The sequence below is a fragment of the Protobothrops mucrosquamatus genome, unplaced genomic scaffold (genome assembly GCF_001527695.2).
Source record: "Protobothrops mucrosquamatus isolate PMUCROS unplaced genomic scaffold, P.Mucros_1.0 scaffold1067, whole genome shotgun sequence".
NCBI classification, from domain to species: Eukaryota; Metazoa; Chordata; class Lepidosauria; order Squamata; family Viperidae; genus Protobothrops; species Protobothrops mucrosquamatus.
In genome coordinates, this window is record NW_015387295.1 from 160,014 (window position 1) to 177,455 (window position 17,442).

The window sequence follows — 17,442 nt, forward strand, 5'->3', positions numbered from 1 at the left end:
TTTTTTCTGTCTACCTATATAGCTGCTCTGTTAAGCATAATGGATAATTTATTTGTTCTAGAAGCCTGCCTACTTTTTAAGTTGCAAATAATCACACTTGTCTAGGAGTATGGGGAGATCCTTATGCATTTCAAAAGCAGGACAAGAAAGAATAGATGGAACCCTAACCAAGTAGAGAACCAACCTAGAACTAAGGAGAAATTTCCTAACAGTGAGAACAACTAAGCAGTGGAACGACTTGCCTTCAGAAGTTGTGGGTGTTCCATCACTGGAGGCTTTTAAGAAGAGATTGGACAACCATTTGTCTGAAATGGTGTAGGGTATTCTGCTTGAGCAGGGGGGTGGGCTAGAAGACCTCCAAGGTCCTTCAGTTATTCTGTTATTCTGGGTTTTTTTCAAGATCTTCTTCCTATGTATTAATTTTTAGGGTTGACCATATACTTTGACTCTAATGTAAAAGTAGGAGTTAGTTACTGATTATCATATAGAATACAGCAGACGTCCCCAACCTTTTGGGCACCAGGGACCAGTTCCATGGAGAGAGGTTTTTCTGTGGACTGAAGGGTGCGTAGTTTTGTGTGCTGCCCTGCATCATGTGGATGTTTGCTTGTTTGTGCGGACCGGTTGCTGGCATGCCACAGACCAGTACTGGTCCACGGACCGGGGGGTTGGAGACCCCTGGAATATAGAATAACAGAGTAGGAAGGGACCTTGGAGGTCTTCCAGTCCAACCCCCTCCTCAAGCAGGAGACCATATACCATTACAAACAAATCTTTCCTTGAAAACTTCCAGTGATGAAGCACTCATAACATTTGGAGGCAAGTCATTCCCCTGATTAATTGTTCTAACTGTCAGGAAATTTCGCCTTAAATCTAGGTTGGATTTATGTTTGATAGGCTTCTATCCATTCTTGTTCTCCTTGAAGATAGGATTTCTGCACATGGTTCTCAGATGCTCAACCTAGACAGTAGGCAGACTGGTAGGCAAGTCAATGGCTATTAAAAAAACATACAGCAAAAAAAATACCTGCTTCCTTACATCAATTACTGACTCAGTGGATTCTTCTTTTGTGCCATGTATGTAATTAAGAGCTTGTTATGGCACCATCTTATGTTTATTGCTCTGTTGTCTTGGACACATGCCATGTTTTTATATAAACCCATCCACAGAAGATTAATTTTTATAGCCAATTAAGGCATTAGCCACCTAACTGTTTAAAAGCCATTAAATCTTTACCCTGTGCCAGGGCATGAAGGCTCTCATAAGGCATACTAGAAGATGGGTGAAGAAGCCAGCATAGTGGGAAAGGCAAGAAACTGTAAACATTCCCTAGAAGAGTCAGAGGATTATTGCAGAAAGTTACAAAGACTTCTTGTCTAGAAAAAAAATCCTGAATTTTAGCAGAATATTATTTTTTGTGAAGATAAGTGGTATTTCTGGTGGGACTGATTCATCTCCTTATCTTATTTTCCCAAATGCAATTATAATGGGGGCATTGGGCCTGAGAAAGGAACCAAGAGTTTTGAGGAAGGGAGAAAAAAATTATCTATTCTGCCCATCAACATGCATATTTTAAAAGCATATTTTAAAGGACATAATTTGCTGAAAGTTATGTCGGATGGTGAAGCAGTTTGCTCACACAGAAATGAGGAGGACCTGTCACACCTAGTGCAGTTCTATGCTTACAGTGCACATTTAGTCAAAGAAATTTAAAATGAAATCACCGCAATCTGGAATGATATGACCACCGTGATCAAAAACCAACATTTTCCCACAAGTAAACTTGCCTTGCATATATTATCTCTGCTACAGGAAAGGTGAATGATGCTTTATGTCAGAAGTGGTAGTCAGTGAATCCCGCAAGAGACTAAGATTTAATCTTGCTGAATAAATCAAACCCATTATTGCATGTAGTCGTTCGGTAGTGGGGGGGAGGGGAGGGTGGAATACAAATCCATGGATTTAGGTCATTGAATCCAGCTTGCAGAGAGAACACCAGGATTTACAAAGCTCTCATCTGCAAAGGTGACAGTGCATTTTAGCATCAGTGCCGAAGACTCAGCGAGGCCGAAGGAGCTTAAGACTTCACCCAAATGATTTGGAACCTAGCTCCAAATATTTCAGATAAAGTTTTTAAACATCACACTCCACTGAAACTTTCTTTGCATCAAGGACACTTGAGTTTCTAACTCTAGAGTGGGCAAGGTATACTCATGAGTCAATGAAAAAGCCGAGGGAGACATATTACTAATAAAAACAAATCTCAAGCTAGCTGTGCTTACTGTAGCTTCTAAGAGAAAAATCTGGGTATTCTTCTAAGTTAATAATAATAATAATAATAATAATAATAATAATAATAATAATAATAATAACAACAACAACAATAACAACAACAACAACAACAACAACAACAACAATAATAATAAAGTTGGAAGGGACCTTGGAGGTCATCTAGTCCAACCTCCTGCTCAGTCAGGAAACCCTACACCATTTCGGACAAATGGCTGTCCAGTTTCTTCTTAAAAACTTCCAGTGTTGGCGCATTCACCGCTTCTGGAGGCAGGTTGTTCCACTGGTTAATTGTTCTCACTGTCAGGAAGTTTCTCCTTAGTTCTAGGTTGCTTCTCTCTTTGGTTAGTTTCCACCCGTTGCTTCTTGTCCTGCCTTCAGGCGCCTTGGAAAATAGCTTGACTCCCTCTTCTTTGTAGCAGCCCCTGAGATATTGGAACACTGCTATCATGTCCCCCCTCGTCCTTCTCTTCATTAAACTAGACATACCCAATTCCAGCAACCGTTCCTTATATGTTTTAGCCTCCAGTCCCCTAATCATCTTTGTTGCTCTTCTCTGTACTCTTTCTAGAGTCTCAACATCTTTTTTACATCGTGGTGACCAAAACTGGATGCAGTATTCCAAGTGTGGCCTTACCGAGGCATTGTAAAGTGGTATTAACACTTCACGTGACCTTGATTCTATCCCTCTGTTAATGTGTTGGCTTTTTTGGCAGCTGCAGCACACTGCTGGCTCATATTTAAGTGATTGTCCACTAGGACTCCGTATGAACAGGAGCAACAGAAACAAACTGTAGGTAAAGATACCAAAGCATGGCATTCTGAATGAATGTCCAGCTTCTATCTGAAGGCCACCAGCAACCAACCTACCCTCTCCATCATTTCCCGTTAATCTGATCCAAGGATGACCGACTTTGACTTTCAAAATGATTTTTCTAATCTGCTACCTGAACCTTAAGCCTGATTGTTCTAGCCACTTTCTGGGACAGCTGAGTTATGCAAGAGATCTTCAGGATCAAAAGAATGCAGTCATCACCATCTCATCCTGATAACAGATAATAAGGCTATTCTGCTTTTCTAGCAAAAAGTTCTCACCTTGAAGCAAAGAAAACTGAAAGCAGCAGACAGACTTTTAGCCATGTGTAATGGTTAGGTCAGTAATGTAAGATGTGTAGACTTCAATTCACAGAATTCCCTAGCCAGCACTGAGGAATTCTTTGAGTTGAAGTCCACACATCGTAAAGTTGCAGAGGTGGAAAAATACAAGGTTAGCTGGTGGCCAGGAGAAAGTGGAGAGACACATCCAAGAAGAAAAACAATTTATAGGCATGTTCTGATGTCAAATCCTTGAATAGTTGGAGGAGGTTGCACCCCCAATTTAAGGAGGCAGCCTACTCAACATCTCAATGTCTAAATATGATCCAAGAAAAATGATCTTTCTCCCATTGAGCCTTAAAGGAAACCCATGGCATTTTGCCTGGATGTCTCTCATTGCGCAGCCCACTTGTGTCCAGATATAAACACTTCATGCGGATAGAAGTCTCTGTTCAGCTCTAGGCATTTGTCATCTGAACAGATACATGCCATTGTTTTGCAGTTGTTATCTCATTTAAAGGCAGGGCAAACATTCAAAATTAAAAGAAGTTGTCTGCTTTTATCAACCTGCTTGACACATCCATTTCAGGGGGAACCAGATCCCGGAGAATACCTAATTACCAGGTGTGGTGGCAATCAAACACGAAGCAGGTGCCTTCCATTTCCGAAGTCACACCTGGTTTCTTTTTTTAGTTTTGGAGGTTCTAAAGCAGGGATGTTCCATCTTTTCTAGCCCAAGACCACACACTGCTTTTAATTGCCTTACCACACTCCAGCAGATACGCCCCTGAAGAAAGACCAGATTGCATCACATTAACAATCACAGAATTATCCTCTGGATAGTGAAAGAGACAATGATAGTATGGGCAAAGAATTTTGGATATTCTATAGATTTAGAAGACTGGCAAAAACTTTGGGATAAAAATATTAAGCTTACAAAAGCAGCAGCATATAAAGAAAATTTATATAAGATGTTTTATAGATGGCATATGACACCAGTTCGCTTAGCGAAATGTTTAAAAATGTATCGAATACTTGTTGGAAATGTAAACAACAGGCAGGCACTTATTACCATGCCTGGTGGGTATGCCCCAATGCTAAGAAATATTGATTTAAGATTCATAGATGGTTGGAAAAGATGATGAAAATACAGATAGAATTTAAACCGGAATTGTTTTTGCTAGGAATATTAAGACCTAACTATGGTAAAGAGAATGATTATTTGATATTACATGTTTTAACAGCGGCAAGGATAGTATTTGCCCAATTTTAGAAAAATGAAAATCTACCATCTGACCAGGCTATAACTACTAAAATTTTAGATTGTGCAGAAATGGATAGATTAACATTGGAGATGAAAGAGAAAGATGATTCAGTTTATTTTAAAACTTGGGAAAAATTTTACCAATGGCTAGAGACACGTTAGAATCTGAAAAGAATCTAATATTATAGAATAGATGATGGATTTTTAACTGAGTTATAGTTCATAGGTTGATAACATCTTTATTTTCAGTTATTCTTAACCGTTAATGTTGACAATTATGATTAGTTGAGATTTTACTATTTACGTTTATTTACATAGATGAATTTTATCTGTTTATTAATTGTTAGTAATATGGTTATAATTAATCTTATTTTAAAATGGCTGAGTATGATACAAATTATATTCATTCACCATTATGATCCGGATGGTAGCTTGTTTGTTAAAGTATGAGATTATTGTACCTACCCTTTTTCCATCCTAAATTTCCCATCCCCTTCCCTCCCCATACCTGTATTGTTCCTACTCTTTCCTCATTTATATAAACTTAATAAAATATTAAAAAAAAAACAATCACAGAATTATCCTCTGGTAATAGTCCAGTATCTCTGCCAGTAATAAAGCTGCCACCTAGGATTAGAAACTTGGGCACAATCTCAGTAACCCAACATAGAAAAACTATTTGTGCAAACACATGAAGCTATGACACATTCGCCAAGTGTATAGGGCCATTTTACGTTGTAGCTCTGAATTCTGATAGGCCACTTGTGAACTAGCTTTTCTCTGGCCCCTTCCCTTAGCTAATTTCAGAGGAATGCTGAATTCTAGTTATTGTTGTTGCTTTTCAAGAGCTGACATATTGGAAGCTTTCCTTCTCATCTGTTTATTGAATCTCGTTTTTGTTTAATATTATCTTGTTTTTAAATGTTCTGTGGGGTTTTATGATGCAATTTTGGCCGCTTGGAAAATAATCAGAAATGTAGTTAGAAAATCTCATTAAAAAACCCGAAAGGAGATCCGTGCAATCTTGTGCCCATCAAGGGGTAAATTCCGGTTTACAGAGATTTGATACATTGTGTGCATTTAGAATATGCTATATTTCCTTCTTGTTCCTTCTTCAATCCCAGTTAAAAATCTTGGATAAATCTTTCAAAGGGCACAAAATCTTCTGTCTTTGCTGCCTAGGACAAAAGCAGTGGGAGAAATACAAGGACACTTTCAAAAATCAAAGACAGCTTTGCCAATTATGCATCATCAGCACACAAGCACAAACAAGGACTCCAAATGCTAATTCAGCACCCATGCCCTAGAGCAGTTGCTGTGGGCATCCTATGGGCAAAAAACTGCACCTGATCAGTCACAGCTCTTCTCATCTCCTTGACCTTGATCTAGGTACCAGAGAGAAACATGCATCTCAGTGGGCAGGAAGTTGAATTAGAATTGGGAATTATAGTTTGGAGCTGGGTGCTATCCCTCCTCACCTGATCTTCCTCCTCCAGAGAATCTTCTCGTAAGAACCAAGAATGCACTGTAAGAACAAAACCAAAAGGAGAATGAGGAATGCCCCCTTTTAGGAGGAAAGGTTGACAAATATTCAGCCTCCTCTGAGTTGAGGTCAGCTTCAGAGGACTTCCTGTCAATTATTCAGAAGTGATTAATTTTTGATTTCTCCCAGGATAACAGAACAACAGAGTCAGAAGAGATCTTGGAGGTCTTCTAGTCCAACCCCCCTGCTCAAACAGGAAACCCTAGACCATTACAGACAAATGGTTGTCCAATCTATTCTTAAAAAACCTCCAGTGTTGGAGCACCCACAACTTCTGGAGGCAAGTCGTTCCACAGATTGTTCTAACTGTCAGGAAATTTCTCCTTTTCAAACTTCTTTGAAAAGAAGCTTTTCAAACTTCTCATTCTAGCCTATTACCCTGGGATTTCTTTGTGATCTCCCCACATACCAACCAGATCCAATCCTGGAATAGTAATGTACTAAATAAACAACTTCTCATCCTTTCATACAACTTTGAATCCCAAAGCCAGGACAATTTAAGGACCCCCTCCTGATGTTACGGAGCCCTAGTTCGCACGTATATTGCATGTGATTGGTCTCCTCTGAACACTTAAAAAAGTCTTATGGGAGAGATATGTTGAATTCCACTTCCCACTAGTGTAAGAAAAAGCAGACTATGCTAATTATCAAGTGGGATTCTTCACCATCCTTGCTTCTCCTACCCATTCCTCTTATTTTAAAATATATACATACACTGCCCTTCATTTCAGTTTATCGGAAGAAACATCCACTTCTTAAAAAAAAAAATTTAGAAAATTTAGAAAAAAGATGGAGAGGAAGAAACAAACGAGAGAAACATCAGCAGGAATTAAAAGTCACTAAGCAAGAATATTTTAGAGCTTCCGTGATCTTTTTTTTTTTTTTTTTAAAAAAGATAATTAAACAACAGCAGCCACCAGACATTAATCATTTAAACATATGAAAATCTAAAACACAAATCTCAAAAATAGGATTTGGGGCATTTCACATAATTCCTGAGCATAGGTTTCCAATCAGATGTCCCCTCCTCCCCCCCTAAGCTATTAAACGTTTTGGAATTAAAGGATGAAGATGGATTTCATTTGGTGCTCTTGCTCTGTGAAAGTAAGATGCTTATATAATCTGAAACCAAGACAAAATTAAAGCGAGAGTCCTGTGTGCTTCCCCCTTGGCTGAGACATCCACTTGATGGATTTCTGCTGGGATACGAACATTAATAAGTGCAAATTTCACCGATCAGGGTAAGAAGCCATCCAAGCAGCAAATTATAAGTCACTTTTTCTTCCCATCCTTCTAAGCTGATAAATCTGTTATTAGCTCTCCTTGGCCAAAATAGGAATTTCCTATTCTGCTTCAATACAAAGTGGGTGGGTGGGTGGGTAGGGACAACAGAAGCAGAACATTTGTTTGTGAGTAGTGACTATTTATAAAATTAACAGATAGGAGTTGGCCTTAAACAGAATGCTTGTTGAGAAAGTCCCTCGTTATATTTCTCACGACCCCAGGGCAGGAGGAACTTTTAAAACTCAAGAGAGTTTTTTTAAAAAAAGTGACTTCTCCGTTCATACCCAGAACAAGGCTTTTAACTCTCACTCTGCCAAAAGAGAGACTCATTTGCTTTAATATGATATTAATAAGTTGGCTCACAGGAATATTGGAAAGACCCCAGTTTCCCTCCTTTTCGGCTAATAGCCAATATTCTCTCCAGATTCACTGAAGGTCCAAAATCTATACAAGAGTAGAGGAACATAAAGCACTCCCTAGATTGTTTGCTGCTTCCCAAGTTTTGTTAACATGGACCTTCTTTGTTTTTTGTAAAGAAGATTTCAGGTCCATTCTTGTCATTTCCAGGTTAGCAGAACTTTGGGAACAATAAAGCATCTGGACATCTGGATCGCTTGCATTGTGGCCAATCAAAACTGAGCATGCAAAACAAGGCAGATCAGAGGGGCAATTCCAAACAAGTCAACTTTCTCCATATCTATCTGATTTCCATCTTTGACTTCAAAGGGACCCAGGATGATGTCCGACGCTAGCCGACTTCACTCATCGCACTAAGCTTCAGTTTGTTGAGTTAATCATGGCGGTTCATACCCCAACACTAAGCCATCAACCATGACTTATAACCAAGTGGAACAAGATTTCTGTAACAACCACATCCTATGTTGTAGCTTACTGGGTACGTGAACCCATCCTCTTGATTAGTGTGGCACAAATTATTACCACTGCAGCAAGCATTAATTGAGACCTAAAAGATTGAAGGACAAGCTGGAAGGCCATCAGATGATCACCAAGAGCTCAGAAGCTGATCTGATGATAGTTTTGGATAGATAGCAGTTGGAAGCTTTTTCTTCTTCCATTGCCCAGTTACCTGATGAAATGACATGTGGGAATGAGATGGGGCAAATGATCGCAAACAAAGGAACAGACAGATAAAAGGCAGTTTAGTCCATAGCCGGAATGTGAGTAGAGCAAAAGACTCAGAAGAAGAGACCCTGTCTAGTTTTGGGGCTGTAAAGGGGACAGGAGGAGAGAAGCACTTTCAGATTTACAAGATTCCATTAATATAACCTTACAACAAAGTAGAGTTATTTCATCTGGTTGTAATAAAGGCAAGGCGATCAAACTGGTCAGTCCTAGAGGAGATCAACCCTGACTGCTCTTTAGAAGGCCAGATCCTGAAGGTGAAACTCAAATACTTTGGCCACCTAATGAGAAGGAAGGACTCACTGGAGAAGAGCCTGATGCTGGGAAAGATCGAGGGCAATAGAAGAAGGGGACGACAGAGAATGAGGTGGCTGGATGGAGTCACTGAAGCAGTAGGCATGAGCTTAAAGGGACTCCAGAAGATGGTAGAGGACAGGAAGGCCTGGAGGAACATTGTCCATGGGGTCGCGATGGGTCGGACATGACTTCGCAACAACAACAACAATGTGTAGCTCAGGGTTAAAATGAGGGCTTTGGTGCTCTCTGAGCTTGGTTGTTTCCTTGCAGAGGTTTCCTTACCAAACTAGGTAACATCATTACTAGCTACCTAACTAGTTACCTAATGAAATGTCAGCAAGAAGCCAACCAAGCTCAGAGAGCCCCAAAGACCTCTCACCTGTCTCACCGTCTACCTTGTAAGGGCTGCAACCTGCCACTGGAGTTTTTTAAGAGCCAAATTATCTTATTCTGAGTTAATTCTTCCATGTGACAGGTGGAAATGTTCTCATCCCCAGAAGATAGTCAGTTCTGAAAGCAGAACAGAAGTGGGACAGAACAGTTTGATCCCAACCAGTGGCTAAGACACTTCAGATTTCATTCTCAGGATAAAAGAAGTAAATGAAGCATTTCCTATTTATTGTGTTACAACTTTATAGACTGTTTCTGTTGTGGTCCGACTCTTTCCCTTTATGTCCTTCTTTCATTTTTAAGAGTACTGGGAGACCCCTGCTTCTCCCCCCCTGCCCTCTCCACAGGCAGCTTATTAGCATCTTGGCATTGATTGTTCTTTCAGATACACGTGAAATGAGAAAAAGAATAGAACGTCTGGATCAGAAAATTAAATACCAATATGCAATTTCAGTTACTTTACCAAAGGTATCTAGTTAGTGCATTGCCCGTTTGGTCAAGAGTTTTGTTTTTACGAAGAAACATAATACACAACTGTATTTAGCACTTGTCAGTTATATATTCTTGATGCTGCCCCTCGTTCTTCCCTCTGCCCAGTTAAGAATATTACTATAGGATCCTGGGTATCCAAGCCAGAAGTGAAAACATGGGCCCACCCAATCTAGTCTCTTGGGAGAAAAAGAACATGTTCCCAGCCTCATGTCTCAGCGTCATTGCATTCGTTTCCTTTGAAAACTATCACAACAAAAAAAAAATGACTTCCTTTATAGGGAAGCAGTTATACCAAGTCTCAGAACTCTGACTTGTAATATCCTTGATCACGTAGGACTTGGGGGGTCAGAAAGGATATTACAGCAGCAACCAAAGCCACATGACTTCATTCAAATTATTGAGGAACATGCCTAAGATCCTTCTAGATTTAATATTTATGTGAACAGGGTTCTGGAGCTCAAATAACCCCATGCCCACCAAGTCACCTTTTCCATCCTGGTCATCCTTCTTTAGATCTTAACAGATCATCTGTCAAGCTATAGACCTAAGTCATCATTTCCATCCTGGTTATTTTTCTGCAGAGCTTAATAGATCTTTTTTCAAGCTATAGGCCTGCTAGACTGGAGGCTAAAACATATAAGGAATGATTGCTGAAATTGGGTATGTCTAGTTTAATGAAGAGAAGGACGAGGGGGGACATGATAGCAGCGTTCCAATATCTCACGGGCTGCCACAAAGAAGAGGGAGTCAAGCTATGTTCCAAAGCGCCTGAAGGCAGGACAAGAAGCAACGGATGGAAACTAAGCAAGGAGAGAAGCAACCTAGAACTAAGGAGAAACTTCCTGACAGTTAGAACAATTAATCAGTGAAACAACCTGCCTCCAGAAGCTGTGAATGCTCCAAAGCTGGAAGTCTTTAAGAAGAGACTGGACAGCCATTTGTCTGAAATGGTATAGAGTTTCCTGCCTGAGCAGGGGGTTGGACTAGATGACCCCCAAGGTCCCTTCCAACTTTATTATTGTTGTTGTTATTATTATTATTATTATGATGATGATGTTGAAGCCTTAGATGCAAGTCCATCTCACTTTTCACATTTCCCTTCATGAAAGCATGGCAGACTGATTCAGAAAGACAAGGGGGAAAATATTAGCATCAAAGAGGTTATGATTAGCACTCCATCACCTTAAAAATTATCGTTCTGTACAGAGGTAGCCTCTGTCAGGGCCAAGTTGAATTCTCACATTGGGGACTGAGTTGAGACACTGTGGTCTGATTAAACATATTGACTCCAGTGAGGTTTTTTTTAAAAAAAATAAAAAACAGCATGCAACTTTGATCTTTTCTAGACTAAAGTCTTAGAGAGATTATTTGGATATAAACAGTAAAAATGAACTTTCACCTGGGAGCTTGAAAGAATTTTTTTCTCCCAATTTTCAACAGTGCTATTGACTTTTTAAAAAGCGATGCAGCTTTACTTTACCAAGTTTTGCTGTTCTACAAAAACCTCGCTGTTTATCAACAATGCGAAACCAGGAAGGACAAGGAACGGAGATCATCTTGGTCTGAATTCTGTTTCTCCCAGAACTTCTGACCTTTATAGGGCACCAAGATGCTTTCTCTTCTAAAACTTCCCTGGTAGACACAGATCAGGATCTGTTACCCACATTTCTAAGGAGATCTCCTTAGGTGGTCACCAATTGTCACAATTTTATTTTTTTTTAATACTGTATTTTTCTTACCAAAAAATAATAGGAGGATGCTAGCCCTGCTACAACAAGCAGGGACTTGTAGAAGCACCACTGACATATATTCAACACACTACAGTAAATGAGTCCAGAATTCAACAAACTCAAAAGCCACATAGTGCCGTTTCCATCCTCACCATTATGCACAAACTGTGAAAACCATTGTCTCTTCCCACTCGTTAGGTTTTCTCAGACAACCAGAATTGATGGGCCATACAGTAGTCCTAAATCTGACTACAGGAATATCTCGTTTAAGAAGAAATCCTGGTTTCACAGAAAACTTTCACGATATTATTAGCACGAGAGTTTCTGGCATTTGAACAATGTTTGACAGAGATTATCAGTTGCGCCGAAATGAAGAGTTTACAGTCCAAGTTTTAACAGCACAAACAAACAAAGGAGCGGGAAAGAGCCCTGGTTCACAAAGGCAGAAAGCCAAGTCGGTTTTAAAGTGGGTGCCCATTTTCACTCTCCGAAACCAAGAAGCTTGTAAAGAGTTGGAACGCAGGAGGAAGCAATCTGGTGCTCTCCAGAGAGCCTGGACTACAACTCCCATATGCCTCACCACTTGGCCCTTCTGACTGAAGGTCAGGCAAATGATAATCCAAGGATCTGAGTTAAGAGCAAGGGTTAAGAGTTTGCCTCAATGTTGAGGGCATTTCTTTTCTTGTCCCCAGCAGTGTGCTGCAGCTGCCAAAAAGGCCAACACAGTGCTAGGCTGCATTAACAGAGGGATAGAATCAAGATCATGTGAAGTATTAATACCACTTTACAATGCCTTGGTAAGGCCACATTTGGAATACTGCATCCAGTTTTGGTCACCACGATGTAAAAAAGATGCTGAGACTCTAGAAAGAGTACAGAGAAGAGCAACAAAGATGATTAGGGGACTGGAGGCTAAAACATATAAGGAACGGTTGCTGGAATTGGGGATGTCTAGTTTAATGAAGAGAAGGACGAGGGGGGACATGATGGCAGCTTTTCAATATCTCAGGGGCTGCCCCAAAGAAGAGGGAGTCAAGCTATTCTCCAAGGTGCCTGAAGGCAGGACAAGAAGCAACGGATGGAAACTAATCAAGGAGAGAAGCAACCTAGAACTAAGGAGAAACTTCCTGACAGTTAGAACAATTAACCAGTGGAACAACCTACCTCCAGAAGTGATGAATATTCCAACACTAGAAGTTTTTAAGAAGAGACTGGACAGCCATTTGTCTGAAATGGTATAGGGTTTCCTGCCTGAGCAGGGGGTTGGACTAGATGACCTCCAAGGTCCCTTCCAACTTTATTATTATTATTATTATTATTATTATTATTATTATTATTATTATTATTATTATTATTATTATTATTATTATTATTATTCTCACTGAACTGGAAACTTCGAAGCTCGAATATGAGTTAAAAAGAATTCCGGAAATTTGTGCTCCGTTGGCAACTTATTCTTTCTATTCAAAGGGCAGAATGAGACTCTGAACACATCTGATGGGCCAGTCGCACCAGTTGGAACATCTTAAAGTGGCTGTGCCTTTTCTGAGTTCTTCCCTCTTCTCTCAAGGACGAGGGTGGAAGATTTTGAACCTGATTTATTGTTACCTGTAAGTTTCGTTCTTAGCCCTGTTTTTAAGATATGCTTTTACTCGTGTGTTTATATGGTTTTATTATGCTGCTGTAAAAGACACTTAGGTGGGATGGGCAGTGTAGAATATAATAAATAAAATAAATATTCCCCACAGGGTCTCTATACTCACCCGGGAAGGCACCTAATCATGTTTGGCGTTCAAATCCAAATCTATGCACAGCCCTATTGCTTAGTGAATAGGAAACTGAACTGAAACCTAAAGAAATTACAGGAATGAGAAACAGAAGCTACTACTAGCAGTGGGAGACGGTTTCACTCTGCAGAGAAGAGGAAAAAGCCAAGATGGAAATAGAGAAGCCGCACCAGCGACAGGTAGGGGAAAGTCCTGGCTTTTGGCCACTTGGAATGGTGGACAAGGACTCCAAGTTAATCCACTGCACGGGAATGCCTTTAACAGCTTAGAATAACCCTTCCTGCAAAATAATATTTAAAATAAGAAGTACTTCATTGCTTCAGAGGGATGTATAACTCCAGTTTGCCTTCTAAAAGGCAGAACACAAGGTTTCACATTTTAACTTCAGTGAAAACGGCATTCAGCTTTTTCACTATGGAATTGCCGACATCAGTGCTGGTTGATCGGACAACTGTGGTTTTATATTTTTATTTCTATCGATGAAGAATGGGTTTTTCCCCCCTTCCCTCTTCATTTGTCTTCCCTTTTGCCGGTCTCATCAAAATAAAAAGCTGGTGGATCCGCTAAGGTAGCAGAATCTACTAGTGTACATCTCAGTGGTTGAAGCTTCTTCATCAACTCCCAGGTGAGTCTAAAGTCTACTCCCAAGAGAACCAAGATATCATAAAGGATAAACTCATACAGTATTATTATTAGGTAATCCAACCCATGGATAATGGGCTGCTAAGGAATTTGATGGTATTTGTAATTGCAATTCCCCTCTCGTTTCAGCCAATCTATTTGAAAAACACTGCCAGAAGCTGTGCCTGTTCCCCAGTAGTTAGGTGCTAAGTATATTGTAAACTCTATCCCTTAGAATCCATAGATGACTCAAACATTATTATATATTGCACATCATCATCATCATCATTTTAGCCATTGTCTATCCCAGGGGTCTTCAAACTTGGCAACTTTAAGACTTGTGGACTTCAACTTCCAGAAATCCTTAGCCAGCCAGGGCTGGCTGAGGATTTCTGGGAGTTGAAGTCCACAAGTCTTAAAGTTGCCAGGTTTGAAGACCCCTGGTCTATCTACTGCAGGTTGAAGGCTTCTTCGGCATGTTTCCAATCTATACAGTCTCCAATCTATACAGTCCTGAACCTATTGCACTTGCTTTCCACAATTCTTCTGAGGACTCAAGGCAATCTGCTTGGTGACTGAGTTCTCCTCTAATTTTACTTCCCAAACTAGGTTAGGTAACTTGGATTGAAACAGAGTGACTGGCTAAAAGTTACTAAGAGCGCTCCACAATGTAGAGGGATGGTGTGTGTATGTGGGAGTGGGGCTTGAAAATAAGTTTCCAAAGTCCAACACTTTAAACGTTATACTTATCACACTGTACTTTCCTAGCAGATCACCATTCAGAGAAGCAGGTATTAATATTAATTCATGGGATCTGCAGAACCTGGCATAGCATCTCCAAGGTTCTCAGCTGACTTCCTTCACACAGTCACTGTGCTCTCAACCTTTTCTTCCCCATGACTAGTAGACATCACTTTCTTCCATCTACAAACCTACCAGTGAAAATTTAGGCTAAAAGAAGAAAGAAAAAAATGAAATAATTCCACAATGCCTGGAATTCTGGGGACCTTTCATCTGAAAGGTCTATTACTAATGGATGCATGTTTTTTTTTCTCATTAAAAGGCAACCAACTGGATTAAAACAAACATTCTTCATTGCTATGCAGGATCTGGGGACATCGCAGAAAAAGAATCCATGATGTAGGAGGTGGTCTTTGCCGGTTTCTCAATATAAAGCAGGAAGGGCAAAGCAAAGAAAGGGAGATAGGAATCAGCCTTTCATTTCAGATAAATTATTACCTCTAATTTAGCAGGGCAGGTAGATAATTTTAAAACCCAGGTTTAATAGGCTGGTGAATGACATGCTTTAAATTGCCGTACATCTTCCTGGGAAGAAACACTATTTTTTTATTTTAGGGAAGGGAAAAACAAATCTCTAAAGAACACAATAATAATTTTAGCACCTGTAACTATGAGTATATTTAGCCAACTGCTTACTGAAATAGATAAGTTGAATGAGGCCTCTTTAGATCATGACAACGCTCAATCGTGTCAGTTTGGCTACTCACAGAGGCCCCGGGTTCATCACCCACCATTCTTTTTAGGCGATAATGTGAGTGCCTTCCCCCTCATCCCACCCCCCTCCCCCGTGGCCTGAGGTCCAACTCTAGGAGTGCCAGAGAAGCTGGCATCTTCCTTATGATGGATCTTCCTCCAGACATGTTACGTTCGCAAAGCAGCGACTGTCAACTCCTCCTTCGTTGAGACTATTCCTAGCCGATGTGCTTATGAGAACTCCGCGGGTGCTGATGGAAAAGCAAAATAATAAAAAGGACTAGGAAGGCAAAGCGGAGAACTTACGCAGGACTCCAGGGGGTCTAACTGGGTTCCGCAGAAACCAAAGCAGGTTGCCCAATTAGCCTAACTGAAGGAATGGTCCACAAAGTTAGCTTTCTCCTGCAAACCATGTTACCCATATGTAGCGACGGGGGGGGGGGGGGGAGGAAGGGCGCTCAGGCTCTGTGTAATTATAGTGACATTGACATACACACCCCAGGCAGGCTCAGGCTGCGCCCCTAAGTTGGGAACTTAAAAGGACGTCCCAGCGCAAACCCAGCTGCGCCTTCTCACGCGTTGCTAATCCGGAGTCTTTTGCTTGGGCTGACAGTCGCTAGCTAGAATTCAGGAGGGGTCTTTTCCTCAATCAGCCAGGGGGAGAACACCCCACCCAGCTCCCCAATTTTTCCAACAGCCCCCTCCTCCTCAATTGCCCATCATCCTTGTTCAGCGGCAGCGGCGAAACCCGCGCGTTTCCCCTCCTCCTCTCCCCCACCGGGGTCTTTGTAGACTGATCCGAGGCTACTCCGAGGTTACTCCGAGGTTACTCTCACCAGGACTCGCCTCCCAAGGGGACGCCGACCTGCGAAGTTTGCAACCTCAAGAAACTCCCGCGGGAGAAAACTCCGAGCATCGCAAGAAAACCCACCCACCTCCGGCTTTCCTCCTTCCTCGACTGAATACTCAGGATCGCAAGCCGCGACGGGGAGAGGATCGGCGCTTTACTCCCCCCAGCCCAAGCCCACCACCCCGCCCGCCTCCTCCCCCTCTTGGCAGCCCCTCACTCACCCAGCAGAGCCGCTATCCCGAGCGCCAGCGCCAACGGCTCCATTGCGCCGGCTCCCCCTCCCCCGGAGGAAGACCCGGGGCGCAGCGCTCGTCCCGCTCGCCCGGAGGAGAAAGCCGGAGTAGCAGGTGCAGCTGCCGGAGCCCCGCGAGCGCGAAGGAAGGCGGGGGAGGAGCTCTCCAGGTGGGGCGTGTCCAGCAGGTGGCGTAGGGGGAGGAGCCCCGGAGCGAGGGGGAGGGGCGGACCTATCAGGTGGAAAAGGGGAGGGGCGTTGCCCACAGGTGAAAAGGGGAAGGATGGGGCGGGGGGGGGACAGCGAGGCAGGGCAGAAGAGGGGTGATTGGGAATTCCGTTGTGCAGGGTTGCTTTTGATTTGAGGGGGTTCTTTATACCCAACATCTAACTCAGGGGTCCAATCTCAGCTACATTAAGACTTGTGGACTTCAACTCCCAGAATTCCTCAGCCCTTGGTCCACAAGTCTTAAAGTGGCCAAGGTTGAGGACCCCTGATCTAACTCAAGGGGGTCCAATCTCGGCTACATTAAGACTTGTGGACTTCAACTCCCAGAATTCCTCAGCCCTTGGTCCACAAGTCTTAAAGTGGCCAAGGTTGAGGACCCCTGATCTAAATCAAGGGGGTCCAATCTCGGCTACATTAAGACTTGTGGACTTCAACTCCCAGAATTCCTCAGCCCTTGGTCCAGAAGTCTTAAAGTGGCCAAGGTTGAGGACCCCTGATCTAAATCAAGGGGGTCCAATCTCGGCTACATTAAGACTTGTGGACTTCAACTCCCAGAATTCCTCAGCCCTTGGTCCACAAGTCTTAAAGTGGCCAAGGTTGAGGACCCCTGATCTAACTCAAGGGGGTCCAATCTCGGCTACATTAAGACTTGTGGACTTCAACTCCCAGAATTCCTCAGCCCTTGGTCCACAAGTCTTAAAG

At 41.9% G+C, this 17,442-nt stretch overlaps 1 protein-coding gene across 1 annotated transcript in view; it reads right to left on the reverse strand.

Annotated features, from left to right (window-relative positions):
• LOC107291140 (endothelial cell-selective adhesion molecule-like) overlaps positions 1-16,544 on the reverse strand; it is a 63,479-nt gene extending 46,935 nt beyond the window's left edge. The window contains exon 1 of the mRNA XM_015820105.1: positions 16,502-16,544. Within this exon, the coding sequence (XP_015675591.1) occupies positions 16,502-16,544 (43 nt within the window). The remainder of the gene's footprint in view (positions 1-16,501) is intronic.
• Between the last annotated feature and the right edge of the window lie 898 nt (positions 16,545-17,442).